At 45.7% G+C, this 19,903-nt stretch overlaps 2 protein-coding genes across 2 annotated transcripts in view; both read right to left on the bottom strand.

Moving 5' to 3' along the window:
* Positions 1 to 4,607, bottom strand: part of GAD2 (glutamate decarboxylase 2) — a 62,156-nt gene extending 57,549 nt beyond the window's left edge. Inside the window, exons 1-4 of the mRNA XM_059660981.1 lie at positions 4,011 to 4,607; positions 3,255 to 3,314; positions 2,917 to 3,066; positions 1,651 to 1,884 (exon numbers count right to left, since the gene is read on the bottom strand). Of these exons, the coding sequence (XP_059516964.1) occupies positions 1,651 to 1,884; positions 2,917 to 3,066; positions 3,255 to 3,314; positions 4,011 to 4,086 (520 nt within the window). The 5' untranslated portion in view covers positions 4,087 to 4,607. The remainder of the gene's footprint in view (positions 1 to 1,650; positions 1,885 to 2,916; positions 3,067 to 3,254; positions 3,315 to 4,010) is intronic.
* A 4,438-nt stretch (positions 4,608 to 9,045) lies between these two features.
* The window catches only part of MYO3A (myosin IIIA), a 213,019-nt gene continuing 202,161 nt past the window's right edge, over positions 9,046 to 19,903 (bottom strand). Inside the window, exons 31-33 of the mRNA XM_059660968.1 lie at positions 18,727 to 18,767; positions 17,057 to 17,200; positions 9,046 to 9,659 (exon numbers count right to left, since the gene is read on the bottom strand). Of these exons, the coding sequence (XP_059516951.1) occupies positions 9,530 to 9,659; positions 17,057 to 17,200; positions 18,727 to 18,767 (315 nt within the window). The 3' untranslated portion in view covers positions 9,046 to 9,529. The remainder of the gene's footprint in view (positions 9,660 to 17,056; positions 17,201 to 18,726; positions 18,768 to 19,903) is intronic.

The raw sequence follows: 19,903 nt of genomic DNA, 5'->3' as shown, positions 1-19,903 counted from the left end.
GTTTTCCTGACACTAAATGGAACATTGGCAGACAGAATTACTTTCATTGACTTGCATTTCCCATTATCTTAAGTCTTTAAATTGTATTTCAGACACAACCAGATTTTAAGGACAAAGATGTAAAACATTTGTATAGATTCATTTTGGTTTGGCAGCAAAAAAATAAAAATTAAAAAAAAATAAAAAAATTAAGTAGCATTTTACTATTAACATTTAAATATCAAGTTAAGGGAATGGGTTAAACAAAAAATGAATTAAAAGCATTGTTCAGGTTTGTACTTACAGATACATGAAAAGCTGGGAGAAAAAAAATCTTTAATGCCTAGTATATAAATAATGTGGATTCTCTATGAACATAACCGAGAATGATATCCAATAAGCCTTCAAAACCATACTGGACAGACGGAATTTGATAGAAATCACCAAACTAAATTCCTTTCCCTATATATCCAGTCCTAAGTCTATAGTCTCACAAAAGTGGATACCAATGGTTCAGTAAATTAATTTCCTAAGGTTTCTTCTATGCATACTTTTCCTCTCTGTTGGTTTAAAGAATGTACAAAGAACACCTCCCCCACACCACCACCACACACACATACACATGCACACTCACACACACAAAGAGCTAAAATCACACAGCAGATATTCTTAAAATGTTTGTTGTTGATTAGAATTATATGGATCAAATTTAGCTCCAAATCAATTAGCCACAAATCAATTTAGATCCACAAGTTCTCTCTCTTTCCCCCTGAAAATTCAGTCATTTTTATTGCTCTAATGAAGTATCAGGATGATTAGAGATGAAGTAGAAAAATAAAGGGGTAATCATGACCTGAGAGATGAATAGCTGATTTTGTGTAGACAAAATTAAAACTTAGAATGCACCCAAACAAATGGTACACCTGGCACTATAAAATGGATAGATGATGAAGAGTTCTGTGAAAAAGCAATAAATTTGCTCCTAAGGATATCTGATTTCCCTCACTCACCCCACCCCCCTTTATCTTATATACAGAGTGACTGTGAAGTGTACATTTTGTATAATATGGCTAAATTGTTAAGGTAGTTTGAATTGTGTTTTCTTTTGTGTACATTTCTTTGAAAATAGAGACAAACTGTAGTTCAAATCTAAAGTGTTGGCCATTTGAGACAATGCCAAAACATTATCCCTCTTGATCAATAATTACATAGGATGGTTTGTCCAAATTCTCACTCTTCCTATGTCAAAGTAATTACCATCACTATATTAGCATTTGGGCTTTTGTTTAGATCATATTTTTTGACCGTTCATTTTCATATCCCCCCCCCCCATTTTTTCTCTGAATTTTGGGTCGCTTCTACTGGCCTCTGCTGACAAATGCTTGTTTCTATATCAGTGGTTCATCTCTTTGACCAAATATGTGCAATGTAAAATATGACAATTTATAATTAGATAATGTTTTTGACATTATCAACTTCAGATCATTAACACTAATAGTAAAGGGTGCTTTTGATTAGGATCATTCTGATAATGTCTATTTTTTAAATAATGAAAAATTTTGTAAATTTGAAAATATCAGTAACTCCAAAAAAAAACCCAGAAAATATTTTATAGAAAAAAAAAAGATTGTGAAAGAAAAAAGAGCTTTATTATTTCTGATGAGACAATACCTGTTTTAATTGCATATTTTAGAGTTGTTTGGCAATGCATCAAAATTTCCTCCAAATTTTGTGGTTGGTCTGCCAATTCCCAATTATATTCTTGAAGAAGCTCATTAGGGTAATGGAAATCAATCACTTTGGTTGATCTATCGAAACTTTTCACCACATACTGAAGCAAAATATCCATAACATCCTGCAGGAACGCCAAGGTGGGTCTTTCTCCATCACAGGCTGGCAGCAGGTCTAAAGAATGAAATCAAAACGCCACATTTTATTTTATTTTTTAACAGGTAACATTAATCTTAATAATATATATAATTTAACCCAATATGTCCAGAATACTGTCATCAAAACGCTACGTTTTAATTTTACTATGAAGTATCCAGGCAAGATCTGTTCCAGCAATTTCTCTAATAGCTGGCGATTGCATGTTTAAAAAAATCTTTGGGAAACTCAGAGCTTTTTCTTTCAAAGGGAGGCACTTTTCAAAGAGGAAGGAATGAGAGAAATTAGTGTTTCTCCCCACCTCCCGCCCCAAATGAATTCCTGCATTTCAATTCTAAACTTAATTGCTTTCTTTTTAAAACAGGGTGTGCCTCTCCACAGGGGTTCTTCAGAAACGTTTTTTCTCAGTAAACCATCCGCCACGATTATGGAAATTGTCCACGTCAGAAGTGTTTGAGGAACCAACGCCTTTGGGCAAACCGGGCAAAGCGGAACATGCGAAGTTAGGAACGCTGACCCATTAGGAAGGCCCGCTGTTTCCGAGGTCAGTGTGTGTGTGTGTGTGTGTGTGTGTGTGTGTGTGTGTGTGTGTGTGTGTCACGCGCGCTTGTTTGGATGACTAGGTATGTAAATGCAAGGGAGCAACACCGCTTGCAGTTCTCACGTGAATAGAATCGTTCTCCTGTGAAATCGCAGCTACAAATTACTCTTGCGATCTAAAGACAGAAAGTCTTTTCACTTCTGACCTGGAAAACGAGTCCCACCCCAGGCATCTCCAGCACCAAGAAGCCGACCAGGAGCTCCCGGCGCGAGGACACCTCGGCCACCGCAGCGCCCCTTCCAATGCGGGCGCCCCGCACCGCGCAGAGGCTGGGTTCGGGTCTCGGACCCGGGGCAGGCCCTGCGTGTCTCCCTTTCAGCTGAAGATTCTCCTAAAGTCATCCTCTGCCCTCCACCTGGAAGCCGGGGGTCGGGCTCGCGGCGCCGGATGGCGCACGGGCAGAGCCACCGGCACTGGCTCCAGGGCCCAGCGAGGCGCCTCGCCTTTACCTGTTGCGTGCAGAAATGCGTAGTTGACATCCGCTTTGGGACAGCTGCAGGGCTTCTGGTTGCAAGCACAGGCGGCCTTCCGGGACGTGGCCCGCGGGGGCTCGCTCCCGCCACTCTCCGCTGGCTTCTCGGCGTCTCCGTAGAGCAGAGCTGGGCAAAGACACCGAGCGCGGATTTCGGTCAGCCGCCCTCTGGGCCCGGCTCCCCAGCCCCCGCCCACCCCGCACCGAGTAACCCCGACTCCGGGGCTGAGGATGCAGAGCTGAGAAGGTGGCTTTGCGCCGCGGCTCCGAGGCGCCCAGCCCTATCGCCTCCCGCCCCGGGGCACCGGCTCTCACCGCACAGCTTGTTTCCGATGCCTCCGGTGAACTTCTGGGCCACCTGACACCAGGCTCTCGCTGTAAGGACAGACACGAGGTCGGCGAGGCAGAAAGAGAAGAGCAGACAGACGGACGTGCTAAATTTCGTTCTCTGTAAACAGTGTCAATACACCTGGCGTCCAGGAAGGGGCCGCCCCGGGTTCGGCGCCGCGGGCAGGTGCGGGAAGTGCGCGGGAGCCTGGCGATTCCGCTCGGCCCTCAGTTTTCTGATTCTTTCCCCCAAGGTGAAGCCCACACCGCGGCTTCTAGGTGCCAGTCGGCTCGGGCAATCTCCCTCCCCTTCCTGCCTCGCTCGGGCGAGTTTTCCCAGACACCGAGCCTGTCCCTTTCCTCGCAGGCTCTCCGTTCAAACCAAGAATTCTCTCCCCTTTCCCATTTATCCTTTCCCCACTGCCACTCTGTCCCTCTCTAGGATCCAAACACCAAGATGGTGGCAGTGTCCCAGGCCTGAAGAATTGAGGGGTCGAGGAAACGTCTCTGATGAGAAGGCTCGCCCAGACTTCGGAGGAGCGGACCCAGGATTCGTGGGGCGCCTTCTTAGGGGATAAGGACCTGCGGGGTTTGGTCTCTTGGGCCATCAGGGACCTACCCCGAGAGGAGGACGCAGCCGCTGAAGTTTCCTATTGCAGGTGGAAAACCTCCTTCCTCTCCCCTAGCCCCGCACACCCCAGTCCACCCTCAAAGCTCGCCTGCTGCAGGTCCTGGTTTTCCTACCTGTGCTGGGGTTCTCGGGATCCCCGGAGCCATCTTCAGAGCCGAAAGACCAAAAGCTGGAGCCGGGAGATGCCATCGGCGCTGCGAGACCGGAGCAGATCGCCTCCGAGTGCGAAGTGTGGGCGCGCTGCCCTCGGCTCGGTCCCGCGCGCGCGTGCGTGTGTGTGCGTGTGTGTGCAAAGAGGGCAACGCGCGGGGACCCGCGCGGCCGCGGGTAGGTTTCACTCAGGGACAGGAAACGTGCGTGTCTGCGTGTGTGTGTGTGTGTGTGTGTGTGTGTGTGTGCGTGTTGGAGTTAGGGCTTTGAGACGTGGCGGCAACGCTCTGAAAGCCTAGAATGCTAAGTAGGGAAGGGGAAGAGAGGGTTCTCAGAGCCAGGAGAGGGGAAAGCGCAGAGCGCCCGAGTGATTTTGAAGGCGAGGGGACCCGAAACGGATGGATGAGCGGGCGGCGGGAGTGCGCTGAATCAGGAGGGTGAGACTGACAGCGCTCAGGAGCTGGAGTCGGAGTGAGTGGGTGGGAGGTGTGCCCGCGAGCTCCCGCAGAGGGCAAGGCGGGAGGGAGCCCGCTTGCCTCCCGGCCCGGATGCGCTGTCCAGGGTGCTAACGCGGCTGACTTCGCGCTGGCCTCTGGGAAGGGTGGACCAGAGAGACTTTGGCGAGGCGGGAAGGGTGGCGGGGAGCAGTTTTACGCACACTGGGATTAGGGTATTGTTTGAGGTCTGGCTCCGGCTGCGGAGGAGGAGGCGCGGTTCCTGCCCCCGCCTTCCTTCAAGTGGGTGCTAGGGTCGCTGTGAACTCGAGAGAGACGAGCGACTGGGCCAGAATCCCGAGCGGTTCCGCAGCTCCGAGAGGGGATGGTGGGGGAAGGGCGCCTACGCGTTAATGGGCTCATTTCAGCTTCTTAGAAGCGCCTAATGCCTGCCTACTGAGCCGCGAGATCCCCGGCGGCGCCCCAGTCCTGGCCTTTCGAGCGCGCTACCGCCCGACCCACCGTCCAGCTTCTGACTGATGGATGGGGAGAAAGGCTGCCAATTGAGGCAATTAAAATCCATGCTGGAGTCTACCGTAGTCTATCACCGAGGACCTCGGGCTGGAGAAAAAAATGAAACAAATGGGAAATTCTTGGAAGGGGCGTGAGGAAGAGCAGAGAAGGAGAGCAGCTAGGACTGGCTGGATTGACAGTCGATGGGGCATGGGATCGGGTCATCTGTGACCTTGGCCTGCGGAGGCGCGGAAGGGCCGTTTCTTCCGTGTGATTGCAATCGGTGGGTGCGTGGGAGGCGTGCACAGAGTTTCAACTCCTGTGCAATTGGAGCTTTCCAAATTGGAGGCGGAAAGAAGGCATCTCCTGCTGGGCCCTCTTTTTAGCGGGCCTCAAATCAATGACCCCTCTCCCCCTGAGAATCTCTAGGATAGAATGTGTGTGTGTGTGTGTGTGTGTGTGTGGTGGGGGGGGGGGGGAGCGGGTGGAGTAATTGGCTATATCTGTGGCCTGTGGAAAAGGGGTTTCTCCTTTCCTGAGGAAGTTCAAGTCTCTCCTCTCTTACAATTTCCTTTCTATAAAAGCTGTTAAACAAAGGAAGGGCGCCCTGAGAACTCAAAGCCCGCTGAGCTCGCATTGCTTTCCCGTAGCCATCTAGAGAGCAGCGACCCTCCCGCACACTAAGCTGGTGTCGAGCGGGGCGAGGAGGACCGGGTGGGAAAGGGCTGCGTTCGGCCTCCCGCGGAGTCGTTCATTCCTGGCGTCCTGCTCCCCTTGGGCAAAAGCTTCTCATTTCCATTGTGTTGCAACCACTCTTTCTCTGACCTCCTAACCAAGTCACCAAAGCTGCTGCCAAAGCAGAGATCCACGGATCCTCCGTTTCGGCCATCACCCCTCGGCCCTGGCTGAGAAAGGGCGTCGTGGAGCTAGCATGGCAGCCTTCAAGTTCAACTCCAGTGTCCCGAGGCGCGAGGAAGCCTGGTCAATTGTCTCCACTAAGCTGTGTCTTCTTCCCACGTGCCCGATCCCGAAGGAGCCGTTCCATCGGTCCCACGGCCGCCGGGCCCATTCTGGGAGTGGGCGCAGGGAAGGGCGCAGAGCAGGCTGGGTTCAGAAGCCTGCACCAGGCTGCGGGCGCTATGTGAGCGCCAACCCAGGCCTCATTGTGGCCCCTCATTGTGGCTTCCGGCTCCAACGCTCCGGTGAAGCCAGGTCACAACTCTGGGGGTGTCATGATGCGGTGGTTCCGCCTTCTGGGGAGAAGGGCAGCTTCGCGGCTCTCGCTTCAGCCGTGCAGATGCGCGCCCGGGAGCCCGGTTCTTTGTTTAAATCCACACCAAATCCTGCCAATGTTTCCCTTCAGGCCAGCAGGCTGGGGTGGCAGAACTTTTCTGCTATGGATGAGTGGTCGAAAACAGAAAGGTTCTTTAAAACGAGCATTTAATACACACACATACACACACACACACACACATCCCCGAAGATTAAAACACGAGGAAGGTAGAAATCACACCTGGATTTCACGGATTTTTAAAACACGGTGGCTTGAAATTCTACTCCATTAAATCCCCCTGCTCCGGAATACTTTGAGTCCAAGGGTAGTATTTGCATGTTTAATGTAACACCCTACTTCAGAGGCTCTCAGGCTCTGATTTGTCCTTCCCTAACGCCTTGCCGCCTAGACGGCAATTTGCTGTTTACAGACGCATTTCACAAAAGAGCCCACACCCCACCCCCCTTGCTGGGCTTGGGGTTGGAGATAACAAAAGAGCTCTGGGAGGTAATAATTACAGTCATTAGTTCACAAAAGAGGCGGCCTGCGACAGGGAAGGGGAGGCGGCCAGCTCTGGGGAAAAGCTTTCTAAGGAGAGAGAGACCCACAGTCCCGCGCGGCTGCCAGGCCGGCTCCCTCGGCTGACCTATTTTTTGTCCGTGGATTATCCAGAGATCGCGCCGCAGGCCCGCCTAAGAAGGGTGTGCGGTACAGGTTTTCCCTATGTCCTCCCTGTGCTTACAAGTGGAAGGACAGAGAAAGAAGGGAGATGGAAAAAAGATTCAAAACAAATAAATACAAGAGAAAAAACAAAAACAAAACATTGTATTTCACCTAACATTTGCCATTCTCTTGGGGGGAAGGGGAAGATGTTAGGCACATTCTCTACCTTTCCCTGTGCTCAGTACTTTTCCATTACCCGCTGCTTGGGGATTTCGCGATTTTCCTATTATTCTTATTTCAGATTTTGCAAGACATGACGAATGGCTTGCAGTTTCCAGTAAACAGCCTCTCCCAGTTCGCAGCGGACTGCCTACACCCGGCTTCCCGCCATCACCTGGCACCTGGTCTGACCGGTTACTCCGACCTGCGCAGGAAATACAAATATCCCGCCCTCCCTACACTTGCTCGCTGACCGGACACACTGGTCTCAGCCGCTTTGAGAGAATGGAACACCAATTTTAAAACTCGCACAACGTCTTTTGGCCTGGATCCTGTCTGCACGGACCTAACAGAGGGGATTTCAGGACGGGCCATTGCCTCCCTTTCCAGCAACGGAAGGGCCAGGCTGCCAGGGCTCTGGTCTGCAGGAACCACTCGGGAAGGCTGGGTTGACGAAGGGGCCTGCCAGGAAGCTCGGCCTTTAGCCCCAGACTCCTCTCGGCGGCCTGAGCGCTGGGTAGGGGCGGAGGGCCGGGCCACCTTCGGTTACGGAGATCGCTTCCTCCCGAGACCCGCCAGTGAGCCGTGTCCTGCGGGGCAGGTTTCATGGGTGTCGGGGCCGGCCCCGCCCCGCCGCCCGCCGCAGCTCGGACGCGAGCCGCACAGCCCCGGGTGGTTCCTCCTCTGGGTCGCAACCCCGGCGGCGGCCGCGGCGCGAACCTAGGGAAAGAGCAGGCCTAGCTAGAGTGCACTTGGCCTTGGATCTCAGCCGGGTCTCAGTACGAGGTTGCCCCTGGGGCGCGTCTCATTTGTAAAATTAAGAGTTTGCATGAGTCGTCTCTGGGGGCCTGTGAGCGCCCATTCAGTGGGATGGAGAAAACCTTACATCCAGGTGACCAAGCGGCACAACAAACACAATCGGCCAGCGCACATGCCCTCGCCTTCTCCTCGAATAGTTTCCCAGAGTCTCCTGTCTCTGGGCCATGGGTGTAGGAGCTGGGACAAGGCAGATGGTGCAAGCCCCATCCTAGCCAGAACCCTCCTTCCAATCAGTCCTCGAGGGAACCACGGCGCCACCCTTCCTATGCCCTCTCCAGGTCTCAAAGACACGGAGGGTTAGCATAATATGCTAATTAAACCGGACATCCTTCTGGACAAAGGGAGAGGGCACCGCAGCAGAGGCCCCTGGCCCCGTGGAGGCGGTGGGCGGTGGCGGGGCCAAGGCCCTTGCACGAATTTCAAATTTCTAATATATATTGTTGATTTCAGAGAGGAAGGGAGAGAGAGAGATAGAAACATCCGTGATGAGAGAGAATCATTGATTGGCTGCCTCCTGCACGCCCCCTACTGGGGATGGAGCCTGCAACCTGGGCATGTGCCCTTGACTCCAATGGAACCTGGGACCCTTCAGTCCGCAGGCTCACACTCTATCCACTGAGGGCCCCTCCATCTTAAATTCACCAAAATTCAGAGCTGGGAGATTGCTTCAAATCTGCAGACGGAGAGAACCTAAAACATCTGACAGTTCATTCAGTAGTGGACCAAAAATGTTATAGGCGGGGCCAAAGGAAGCCACAGTGTTTGGGCAGGCTGTGTGTGTGTGTGTGTGTGTGTGTGTGTGTGTGCAGTGTTTGTGTTGGGGAATTTGGAGATTTGGAGGAAACGTTTGTGTCACAAGTACAGGTTGTAATTTCATATGAGTCTTTGGGGTGCTGGTGGTGAGTTGTTCACTGGTGGAAACAGAAGGCCAGGCGCCTCGCCCCCCTCCCTGGTCATCCCAGCCTGCACAGCAGGACCACAGGAGCTAGACCTCCCAGGGGAAGACATGCACAGGCCCAGAAAGCCACGGACTCTCCAAGGCACTTCCTTTATTTAGTAACTTAATAACCACGGGAAGGCAAAGCACGAGTTTAAGTTCATCTTCAAAACTTCCCCACATCCTCATGCCTCTCCTCAGGATTTATTCTGTTTTAAGAGACTCAACCCACCCACGAGTGTGCCGCGGTCTGGGAGAGGCGTTTCCAGGAAGTAGGAACTCTTTGAAGTCGCCCAAAATGAGAGAGGAGGGGGAGGGGGGTCAATGAGAGCTCGGGCGCCTTCCAGTCATCAGAAGGAGTGTGGCAGCCAAGTGAACAAAGCGCTGCCTTGGGGGCCGGCGACAGGGGCTGGTGGGCTGGTGGGAGTGGAGGGTGAGGGAGCGCAGCCAGTGGGCGTCCGAAGAGCTCCCAGGTCTTCGCCCTCCGAGCGCCAAAGCTGGCCGAGGCCCTCCATGGAGAGCGCAGTGGGTAGCCCCTGCCAAGATCGGGGTCCAGACTTCAGCGCGTTGGACCCTGCAAGCAGCAGTCTCGGGCACGTTACAGCTGCCGCTGTGGCAGACGGGCTACACCTGCTGGACCAGGCGCCGGCGCTGGGAGGTTTTGCGCAGGAGCCTCCTGTAGTCGTAGGGATTGCTCGAGGGTCCATTCTCCCCCTCCTCCTCCTCCTTCTGGGGATCCTCCACCGCCCAGCACCTGCCAGCAAGACCCAGAGCCAAGCGTCAGTGGCGCCATCACGTGCAGCGCATCCCCACCCACCCTGAGTTAGCCGAGTCCACCCATTCTTCTCCACACATTCCACCATCATCAGGCATTTGAAAACCGTACATTTAAGTAATCAGGGTCGTGGTCAAACGGATCTGCGATAATTTTTCTCAGCAGGTTTTCAAAGCTCCTCTAAGCTGAGGAGCAGAAGAGCTGGTGGAACCTGGTGACTTTGTGTTTGAATGACAGCTAAGTAAAGCACCAGCGAATGTGTAGTTCAGAAAGACTAGCTTCTTTGAGCTTGAAATAGCTCACAACCAATAAACAAGTACTTACTTTAGTTGCCTAACAGACAACCATTATTTTGCATTTTTACACTGCTCAAGTGTTTCTTAAAAACTCCCTGCCAAATCTAACACACCACTGGGCTAGTGACGCAGTTGGTGTTAGCCCTGTAGGCATTTTCAATGTTTTCAATAAGGCTGTTGGGCCAAATTTCCTACCGCTGGGAAACCCTGCCAATGATTACCTTTGGATTCTACAGCTTTCCCTGGGGAAGCCATGTACACGTAAAAGGCAGCCACGGAGATTCATCCATTTTACGGAGCACCCACTAAGTGTCAGCCACCAGTGCAGGTGATGAGTGAGCAGAAGTCCCTGCTCTTATGGAGTTTATAGTCTAGTATGGGAAAGGACCACAGATAGCTTCTAATACCAGATGGTAAGAGGAGCTAGACAGACCAATTAAGTAGCTAATGGGAAAGAGTGGTGTGTGTGTGTGTGTGTGTGTGTGTGTGTGTGTGTGTGTGTGTGGACAAGCCATTTCCTAGTGGTCAGGAAAGGCCTTTCTAATAAGGTGGCATGTGAGGAGAGAGCTGAAGGAAGGGGAGGAGTGGGCCAGGCAGATTTCTGAGGGAATGACAGTCATTCCAGGATGACAGTCGAACAATGAAAAGTTTCCAAGACTACAGTGTATATATTGTGCTCAAGGAACAGCAAGGAGGCCATTGAGGCTTAAATGGAGCAAGCCAGAGGAAGAATAGCAAGGGATGAGAGCAGGAGGAATGAGGGGATAGTATGGCAGATAATTTAGTGCTTTGAGACCATGGCAAGGACTTGAATATTATTTAGAGTGAGAGAAACATTGGAGAGTTCTGAGCAGAAGAATGATTCCTAAAAGGATCGGACTCTCAGAGAGGAAGTAGGGAGGTCTGTTAAGGCTTCTAGAGGAGGTAAGACATTGATCAGGTTCTGGTCATATTTGGTGGGTAGAACTGAAAGAGTTTGCTGATGGATTGGATATAGGACATAAAGAAAAGGAATCGAGAATGTCCCTAAGGTTTCTGGCTTACTCAACTAGAAAAATGGGGTTGCCATTTGAGATGGGGAAGGCTGCAGAATAGTATTTTTTGGGGGGTGGAGGTAAAGATTTTGGTTTTGGTTATACTAAGTTTACTTATTAGATATCCAAGAGGGGGTATTGAATAGGCAGTTAGCTACACAAGTCCTGATTTAGGCTAGATATTTCAGTTCAGGAATTTTAAGTAAATAGATGATACTTAAGGTCTTGAGTGTATATGTTGACAAAGCAAAGGACTGGGACACTCGAATGGTTGAGAGAAATGAGGAAGAATCAGCAAAGGAGAATAATGAGGAGGAGTCAGGGAGGTAGGAGGCAAAGCAAGAGAAGTCCTATCCTGGGGGCAAATGGAAAGAGATGTTTAAAGAAAAAAAGGAGTAATTGTAAAGAAAACATGTTAAATGTTGATAAGTGAGATAAAGATTGAGAATAGATAATGGCATATGGCAAAATAGAGGTCACTGGTGGCCTTGGCAGGGACATTTTCAGTGGAGTAGTTCAAGAGTGAAGTGGCTCAAGAGAGATAGGGAAGAGAGGACATGGAGGAGGTTGAGTCATCCTCATGGATTACCCTTGCTATAATGTAGAACAGGAACATGAGTGGTTTGGCAGGGGACTGAGTCAAGGGTATATTTTATGATGGGTCCAACTGCATCCTGTTCACAAATTGTCAGGAATGATGTTGTAAAGAGAACAAATGTTCAAGTTGCAGAGAAGCGAGGGGACAATTGCAGGACAGTGTCCTTGAGTAGAGGAAGGAACTGGATTCTGTGCACAAAAGGAAGGTTTGGTCTTACCTGGAGGACAGTCATCCATGCTAAACTGAGGGAGGTATATGAATAAGTGATAGATATGGTGGTGGGAGCATGTATCTGTTCTCTACTGTTGTTTTCTTAGGAAAAGAGGTTGTCTGATGAGAGTGAGTAGATTATGAGGGTTTGATGAGAGAAGAGGAAGTCTGAAAGAATGAACTGGGAAAGTTGCATAATGGATTTTTAGGGAAATGTAGTATTCAAAATGACTCTTAAGTGCCTGCCTAATGTGTGTGGTCATAAGTTTTAAATGATAATAGACTGTTTTTTTTTTTAAAGCTACATTCAGCTACATGGGTACATGTATAGATTGGGTAGGAAGCTGGGTTTACCCGTTGAATATAACTGAAGGAGAAAGGGGCAAGGTCATTGAAGGTATATGCAAATGAGTGAAAATACTGACCGGCTAGAAAGGAAACACTAGAATTTCTGCAGATGGAATAGGCTTTTATTCTAGCCCACTCTGAATAAAGAATTTTAAAAAAGAAATCCTTTGGGTTTTGCACAACAAAGGAAACTATCAACAAAACAAAAAGACAACGACTGAATGGGAAAACATATTCACCAATGATACACTTGATAATGGGTTCATATCCAAAATTTATAAAGAACTCACACAATTCAATATCAAAAAACCCAAACAATCCAATTAAAAGTAAACAGAAAATCTAAAAATATACTTCTCCAAAGAGGACATACAAATGGCCAATAGACATATGAAAAGATGCTCAGTGTCACTAGTCATTAAAGAAATGCAAATGAAAACCAAAATGAGATATTACACATCTGTCAGAATGGCTACCATCAATAAATCAACGAACAGTAAGTGTTAGCGAGGATATGGAGAAAAGGGAACCCTTGTGCACTGCTGGTGGGAATACAGATTGGTGCAGCCACTACAGAAAACTGTATGGAAGGTCCTCAAAAAACATTACAAATGGACCTGCCTTATGACTCAGTGATTCCATATCCCAAGAAACCAAAACACTGATTTGAAAGAATATATGCATTCTTATATTCATGCAGCGTTATTTACAATAGCAAAGACTTGGAAGCAGCCCAAGTGCCCATCAGTAAATGAGTACATATAAAAGCTGTGGTACATTTACACAATGGAATACTACTCAGCCATAAAAAAGAATAAAATCTTATCATTTGTGACAACATGGATGGACCAAGAGGGTATTAAGCTAAGTGAAACAAGCTAGTCAGGGAAAGACAAATATCATATGATCTCATGTATATGTGGAATATAATGAACAAAATAAACTGACAAATAAAATAGAAATAGATATCATAGATACAGAAAACAGACTGATGGTTGCCAGATGGAAGGGGGCTTAGGGCACTGGGTGAAAAAGGTGAAGAGATTAAAAAGTACAAATTGGCAGTTATAAAATAGTCACGGGGATGTATTGTAGAGCATAGGGAATATAGTAAAAAATACTGTTTTAACTATGTATGGTGCCAGGTGAGCACTAGAAACATTGGGGGGAACACTTTTTGTAAAGTTTTATGATTATCTAAGCATCATGCTGTACACCTGAAACTAATCCATATAATAAAATCCTAAATGGCCATTACGGTGAAACGACCAGAACAACCAGTCGCTATGGTGCGCATTGACCACCAGGGGGCAGATGTTCAATGCAGAAGCTGCCCCCTGGTGGTCAGTGCGCTCCCATGGGGGAGCGCTGCTCAGCCAGAAGCTGGGCTCACAGCTGGCAAACACAGCGGTGGTGGCAGGAGCCTCTCCTGCCTCCGTGGTAGTGCTTAAGGAGTAGTAAGGAGCAAGCAGGCAGGTGGTAAGGAGTGAGGGATACCGGATTGTGAGAGTGTGCGGGCCAGGCATGAATTTTGTGCACTGAGCCTCTAGTATAAAATAACATTGAATGTAAACTGTACTTGACAATGGAAAAAAAGAAAAGAAAAAGAAAGCAACCTTTGGGAAGGTCTTTTAGGGCATCATGAGCTCAGTGGATATTTGACATGGAAGGACTTTGGGTGGTACCTATGGGGAGGATCTTGGGTAACTGACTTGAAATCTCATTACTGTTCATCTCATTTCTGGTAAAAGAAAATTGAGGATCAACTATCTGCCAGGTACATGACACACATTATTTTTAATTCTAAGACAGCATGACAAAGCCTTAGTTTTTCTTATCCTCAATCTATAAATGAGAAAATTCTAGTTGATATGACTAATGAGGAATGGAGTGGGGTTTCAAATTCAGGTCTAGAGCACTTAGATCTCATACTTTCCCAACTGTATCCCTTTGCCTCTTTTTTTGCTGACACTTCTTTCATAATTCTCCTAACCCTAAAATGAGGAACTCTTGTTCCATTTTAGGGAACACCCTTCCCCTCCCATCCTCTCTATAGCTTCTTGTCCAAATTAAAACCAACTATGACTTAAATACCCTACATTACTCTCTATTGCTTAACAGAGACCCCACTACTTTCTGTCTTAGTATTAGCTAAGGAGACATCAGTTCTCTTGTTGCTCTCTAATGCTATTCTCTAATCACTGACTACCTGCCACCATTTTTATTCATTATGAGACTCTTAACTCATCATTGCTGTTCCTGATTCCCAGATCTACTCACACCTTCCTGGGTTATATCAGTACTTGGTGTGTGTGTGTGTGATACATATAACATTGTCAGAATATATTATACTTATTAAAAACGATATAAATATGTTATATTTATGTGCTATAAATATATAATATAAACGATATGTATTCTATAATAATTTAATATATAATATAATTTATATTCTTTCTGTAGTACTAACACCATCCAACTTTTAGTTTAGACTCAAGTTTCTCTAACTGTCCTAAGTGTCCTTTAGAGCTGTTTTTCTGCATTGTTTTTTATTTTAAATTCAGGATCCTATCAAGATTTACCTAGTGTCTTCGGGTATTTTTTAAAAATCCTCACCCGAAGATATGTTTTTCGTTGATTTTAGAGATAGAAGAAGGAAGAGCGAGAGAGAAACATGGAGTGGTTGCCTCCCATAGGTCCCCCAACCGGGGGTCAAACTTGAAATTGAGTCTGTGCCCTGACCTGGAATCAAACCTGAGACCCTTGGGTGCATGAGATTATGCTCCAAGGGACTGAGTCCCACTGGCCAGGGCCATTTGAATGCTTTGTCTCTTTAAGCTTCTTTAATTTAGAAAATCCCATCTCAGAGTCACCTTGTTCAGCTATGTTAGATCAATATACTTTCTCTCTAGAATCAAGTTCCTTCAATGTAAGGGTCACATTTCATGCACCAATGTACTACTATCCCTTCCTCAAACACCCTGGGCGGAGGGCGGGGGGTGTTGCTTAGGGAGGTGATACAGAGCAGTGGTTAAGGTCCTTGACTCTAAACTCAAGAAGGCCCATGTTCAAATTCTGGCTTCATCAATTACTGTTTAGGTGAGTATTTTCAGCCACTAAATGTGTAGACTTAGCCTTCTCATCTATAAAACGGGGCAATATTAGTAACTGCCCCAGAAGGTTGCTATGATGATCAAATGAGATATTAGCATAGTGCTTAACACAAGGTAAGCACTCAACCAATACTAGCTTTTAGCATTCTTATTCTAATGAGCATTAACTACACATTCACAGACACTACTAGAACACCAGGCAATGCTTCAGGGATGTAATGCTTTTAGAGCATGTGTGTGTCTGCCAGTGGAGAAAGGGGGAAAATACACTGGAGGGGAGGCAGACTGGGTTGTTAAAATGGGAAGCAGGTAAGTAGGTGAAAAGCAATTTGAGCAGGGAGTAGAAAACACTTGGATTTTGGTTCACTAACTCGATGTGTGACTTTGGGCAAGTCACTAAATCATTCTGGCACTTGGTATTCTCCTGTTTAGAACTCTGTGGTTAGATTGAAACATCTCTAAGCTCTAACACGTTACAGTTCTTGATCCCAAGATGAAAGAATGCATCCTCTTTTGGGTACAAGGAGAAGAAATCATAGTTCGGGTAGATTCTGGAAAAGCAAATAGAGATGGTAATAGTCTTTAAGGACTGCCTCTCCTATGCCACATCTAGTGTTAAGCGCTTCATATACATCATTTCATTCATTTTTACGACATCATGGTGAGGCAGTTATTAGTAAATCCCTTTGCAGATGTGGAAACGGGAGCTTACAGAGGTCCAGGAACATAAGCAAGGTCACTCAACTACTAAGTAGCAGAGTCAGGATCCAAGTCTGAGATGGTCTGACTCTAAAGCAGCGGATCTCAACCTGTGGGTCGCAACCCCTTTGGGGGTCGAACGACCCTTTCACAGGGGTCGCCTAAATACATCCTGCATATCAGATATTTACATCACGATTCATAACAGTAGCAACATTACAGTTATGAAGTATCAACGAAAATAATTTTATGGTTGGGGGTCACCACAACATGAGGAACTGTATTAAAGGGTCGCGGCATTAGGAAGGTTGAGAACCACTGCTCTGAAGCCTCTTCTCTCACGCACCATCTCACACTGTGGAAGAGACTGGTGCAGGGCCCTGAGTGGCCCAGGTTGCTAGGGTGTTTGTTTAGGATTTTAGGAAAACAGCTTTTCATGGCTTGTCATTGGTCCCATTTCTCATACACCATGTTACCATCTTATTATGTGCCCTCAATTTTACAACTTCATGAAGAATGTCTGGGGAAAGAAAAAAAAATTACCAAGGTAGTAAGTAAACTACAAACTGTTTGTTACTTGAAATGAAAGCCGGTGGCAAAGTGAGAGAATAAATCCAAAATACCAGGTACATATTTCCAAATGAATCTTTCTCCCAAATGTTGGTTTGGTCTGACATCACTGATTCTGAAAAATTACATGGCATAACTGAGAAACTAGTGATTAAAATTGCATTGGTTTGAGGTTAACTACATTTTGAATATGGTTAATTGCTTATGGTTAATATGACCATAAATTTATCATCCAAACTGAGATACTTTTAAAGGCAGGGGGGCTGTAATTAATGATTACACCAAAAAATAGGTATAAACTAGGATTGTGCTAGAAAAACTGGGATGTCTGATTACCCTACTATAATATTTACGGTTTTACTTTTAAACAACATATTAATCATAAGATGCAATATTCAGGAGGTGCTTTGTCATTAAATGATTTGTCATACATAAAATGAAAGTGCTTTAGAAATGGGATTGTGAGTATAAAATTGAAAATGCTATGCTTTAATGTGAAGTTTATTACCTTTCATCAGCCTTAAAACATTGATTCTGGAGTTCTCTCTGTTGTCTTCGTTCTTGTAAACTAGGGTTATGTTCCTTTGGTCCAGAATGATTGGGCAAAAATTCCTTATAATAGAAATCTTCCAAATCTAATAATTTTCCCTGACTGTAAATGAACACACAAACACACCACAGAATCAATTGAATTTTCTATTAACTTACAGGACACTTGTTTTCTTTTTAAAAAGCATTTACTGTAATTTAAGAGTAACACTTACATGTCAATAGAAATAGGAGGAGTCTTGAAATGTGCAAAAGTAGCATATACTATAAATTAAAGAGAAAAACAAAACCTTTACCTCTTACCTTTTTTTTTTTAAATACATTTTATTGATTTTTTTACAGAGAGGAAGGGAGAGGGATAGAGAGTTAGAAACATCGATCAGCTGCCTCCTGCACACCCCCTACTGGGGGTGTGCCAGCAACCAAGGTACATGCCCTTGACCGGAATCGAACCTGGGACCTTTCAGTCCGCAGGCCGACGCTCTATCCACTGAGCCAAACCAGTTAGGGCTACCTCTTACCTTTAAGAGAACACTGGCTGCTGGAGGGGACTGTCCTGGTTCTGTCGCCTTCAACTTGACACAGCATTAGTAGTCACTAATAGCCAGTGAGTACAATGTTCCAGCTTGGCTAGACTAAGTCAGGGGTCACAACTGACCCTTGGGCCACTTTATGTACTAACACATAGCATTTTCCAATTTTATCAATCGTCAATATAGTGATGTACACAATGTGTCATGCTCTTCCTTATTCCTTTACAGCTAACTTTCTGTCCTCCCCTGCCCGTTGGTCTTTTGGGAATCATTTTTTGTGTATGCGCTAGATTTTAGTTCCTGCCCATGGGTTGTGCCCTCAACCATTGTAATTCTTGGATCTACTCTGACTGCAGTTCTGGTGCCTGTGGTGCTCAGCATCTGTAGGACTCAGATGAGGTCACCAGGGACAGGTCTGGACAACGACCAGGTGCTACAGTGCTTCTGGGGAAAAGTGCTTTTCAAGTTACAGATGCCAACATATAAATTAACTTTCATAAATTAAGAACTCTGCGTCCACTCATGCCTAACAAAAGAACCTGCAAATGTAATTAACACTGTCTGGACATTAGTTGATTGAAATAATGGCAAAATATTAAAATAGTATAGGTCTGGTTGGCTGAAATACTATAGGTAAAGGGGACCCGTGTGAATTTAAGTGTGCCACACCTGCAGGTGACACAAACCTTATCTTCCTAACAAGTCTGTAAAAGTGAGATTTAGCATGTTTTGTCTTCAAGAATAGAAAGCAAAAAGGAGTTTGGGGAAAGAAAGTTCATGGGCATGGGCATGTTCAAATTGCCCAATCAAAACCATATCAATGGACCAAGAAAAGCAAATTCTGGATTGTGACAGTACAATTCATTCAAAACTATTTAAGTTCTTACTGTATGCTTCGCACTGTGCTAGCTCAGTGTATTGCCAGTAGACAAGATCTTAAACCACATATAGGCATTCATAATATAAATACTTTGAGAGCACACTACTTTCCAAATCTATCCACATAAAACTGGTGATTATTAATCTAATTTGAACATACAGATTTATATTTTGGTTTGATAACTTGTTGAAATCTAGAAAAAATAATTATAATTACCTATCTTTCCTTGGTCTTCGTTTTTCTTCTTGGATTGACTTCTAAAGGGAATAGAATAATTTTTAAAATCTCTATATATTAATGTCTTAATGTAATATAATTTGTATATTACTATAATCTTAACAAATAAATACATTTGTTCCTATAAAGCCAACTTAACAATAAACAAGTGGATACAATGTTTTTAAGATACGAAGTAATATAATTTACTCATATTTTACTAGTTGTGAATTTGTGATTATTTTTACCAGCACTGGACTGAAATTAATCTTTGCATTCCATACAAAAAAAAAAAAAGAGTTCACCACAGTGACCACTATACACAGACTATATAACGTCTATCTACCTACAAATGGGAGGGGGCGGGGGGGGGTCAGAATTTCCTGAAAATCCATTTCTTCACAAATGCAGTTGTGACTCAGGAAGATAATTAGGCTGCTTTGTGGTCTTGTTTCTTTGCCACCCTTGTCTGCAGGTAAAGCAGATGGGCAGGCATGAGGGCAGCCGCAACAGTTCACGGGCCAATGAAACTGACTTCACTAACTATAGGAGTCCATTTATGGCATAAAAGGAGCAGCACAGATGATACCTATGTTCATTTGCAAAATGTTTTCAAGTTGAGAACTTTATGTATCGAGGCAAAAATGAGAATATTTAAGTATAGGTGTGATTAGATATTTTTTAATCAATACTTTGATTTGAACTCTAGCAAAATGGTGCTTTACCTTACATACAAAGCAATGTCCTCTTTGGTACTGTAACACTATTAATGGGTTGCACCATGTGCTAGCTCAATATATTTGAACATATATTTACATGCTGCAAGAGCAAATGCACCTCTTAGGCTGAGGAAACAATACCAGAATCACCTTCATCAAGCTAAAGATGTTACAATCGTGGAAACCCTAATTCAGACATCAACTTGGCTGGTACCATAAAAGTGCAAAATAATAAAAATGGCAATTAATAATGATTTGTAAGGACTAAGGGTTTTCCCAGTATTTATAGACACACAATCATTTTTTCTCATGATTCATCATTTGCAATAAACTAAAATGTTGGATGAGTCAAACAGTTCATAGTTTCTTTCATTTTCATTGGTTGTCATTTTAGTGGATGGACGAGGCAGAAGTAATGCTTAAATGCATCAAGTCTGGGAGTGGACCTTTCAGGAAAT

The sequence above is a fragment of the Myotis daubentonii genome, chromosome 1, assembly GCF_963259705.1.
Source record: "Myotis daubentonii chromosome 1, mMyoDau2.1, whole genome shotgun sequence".
Classification (NCBI taxonomy): domain Eukaryota; kingdom Metazoa; phylum Chordata; class Mammalia; order Chiroptera; family Vespertilionidae; genus Myotis; species Myotis daubentonii.
This window is presented reverse-complemented; position numbering and strand designations above follow the sequence as displayed.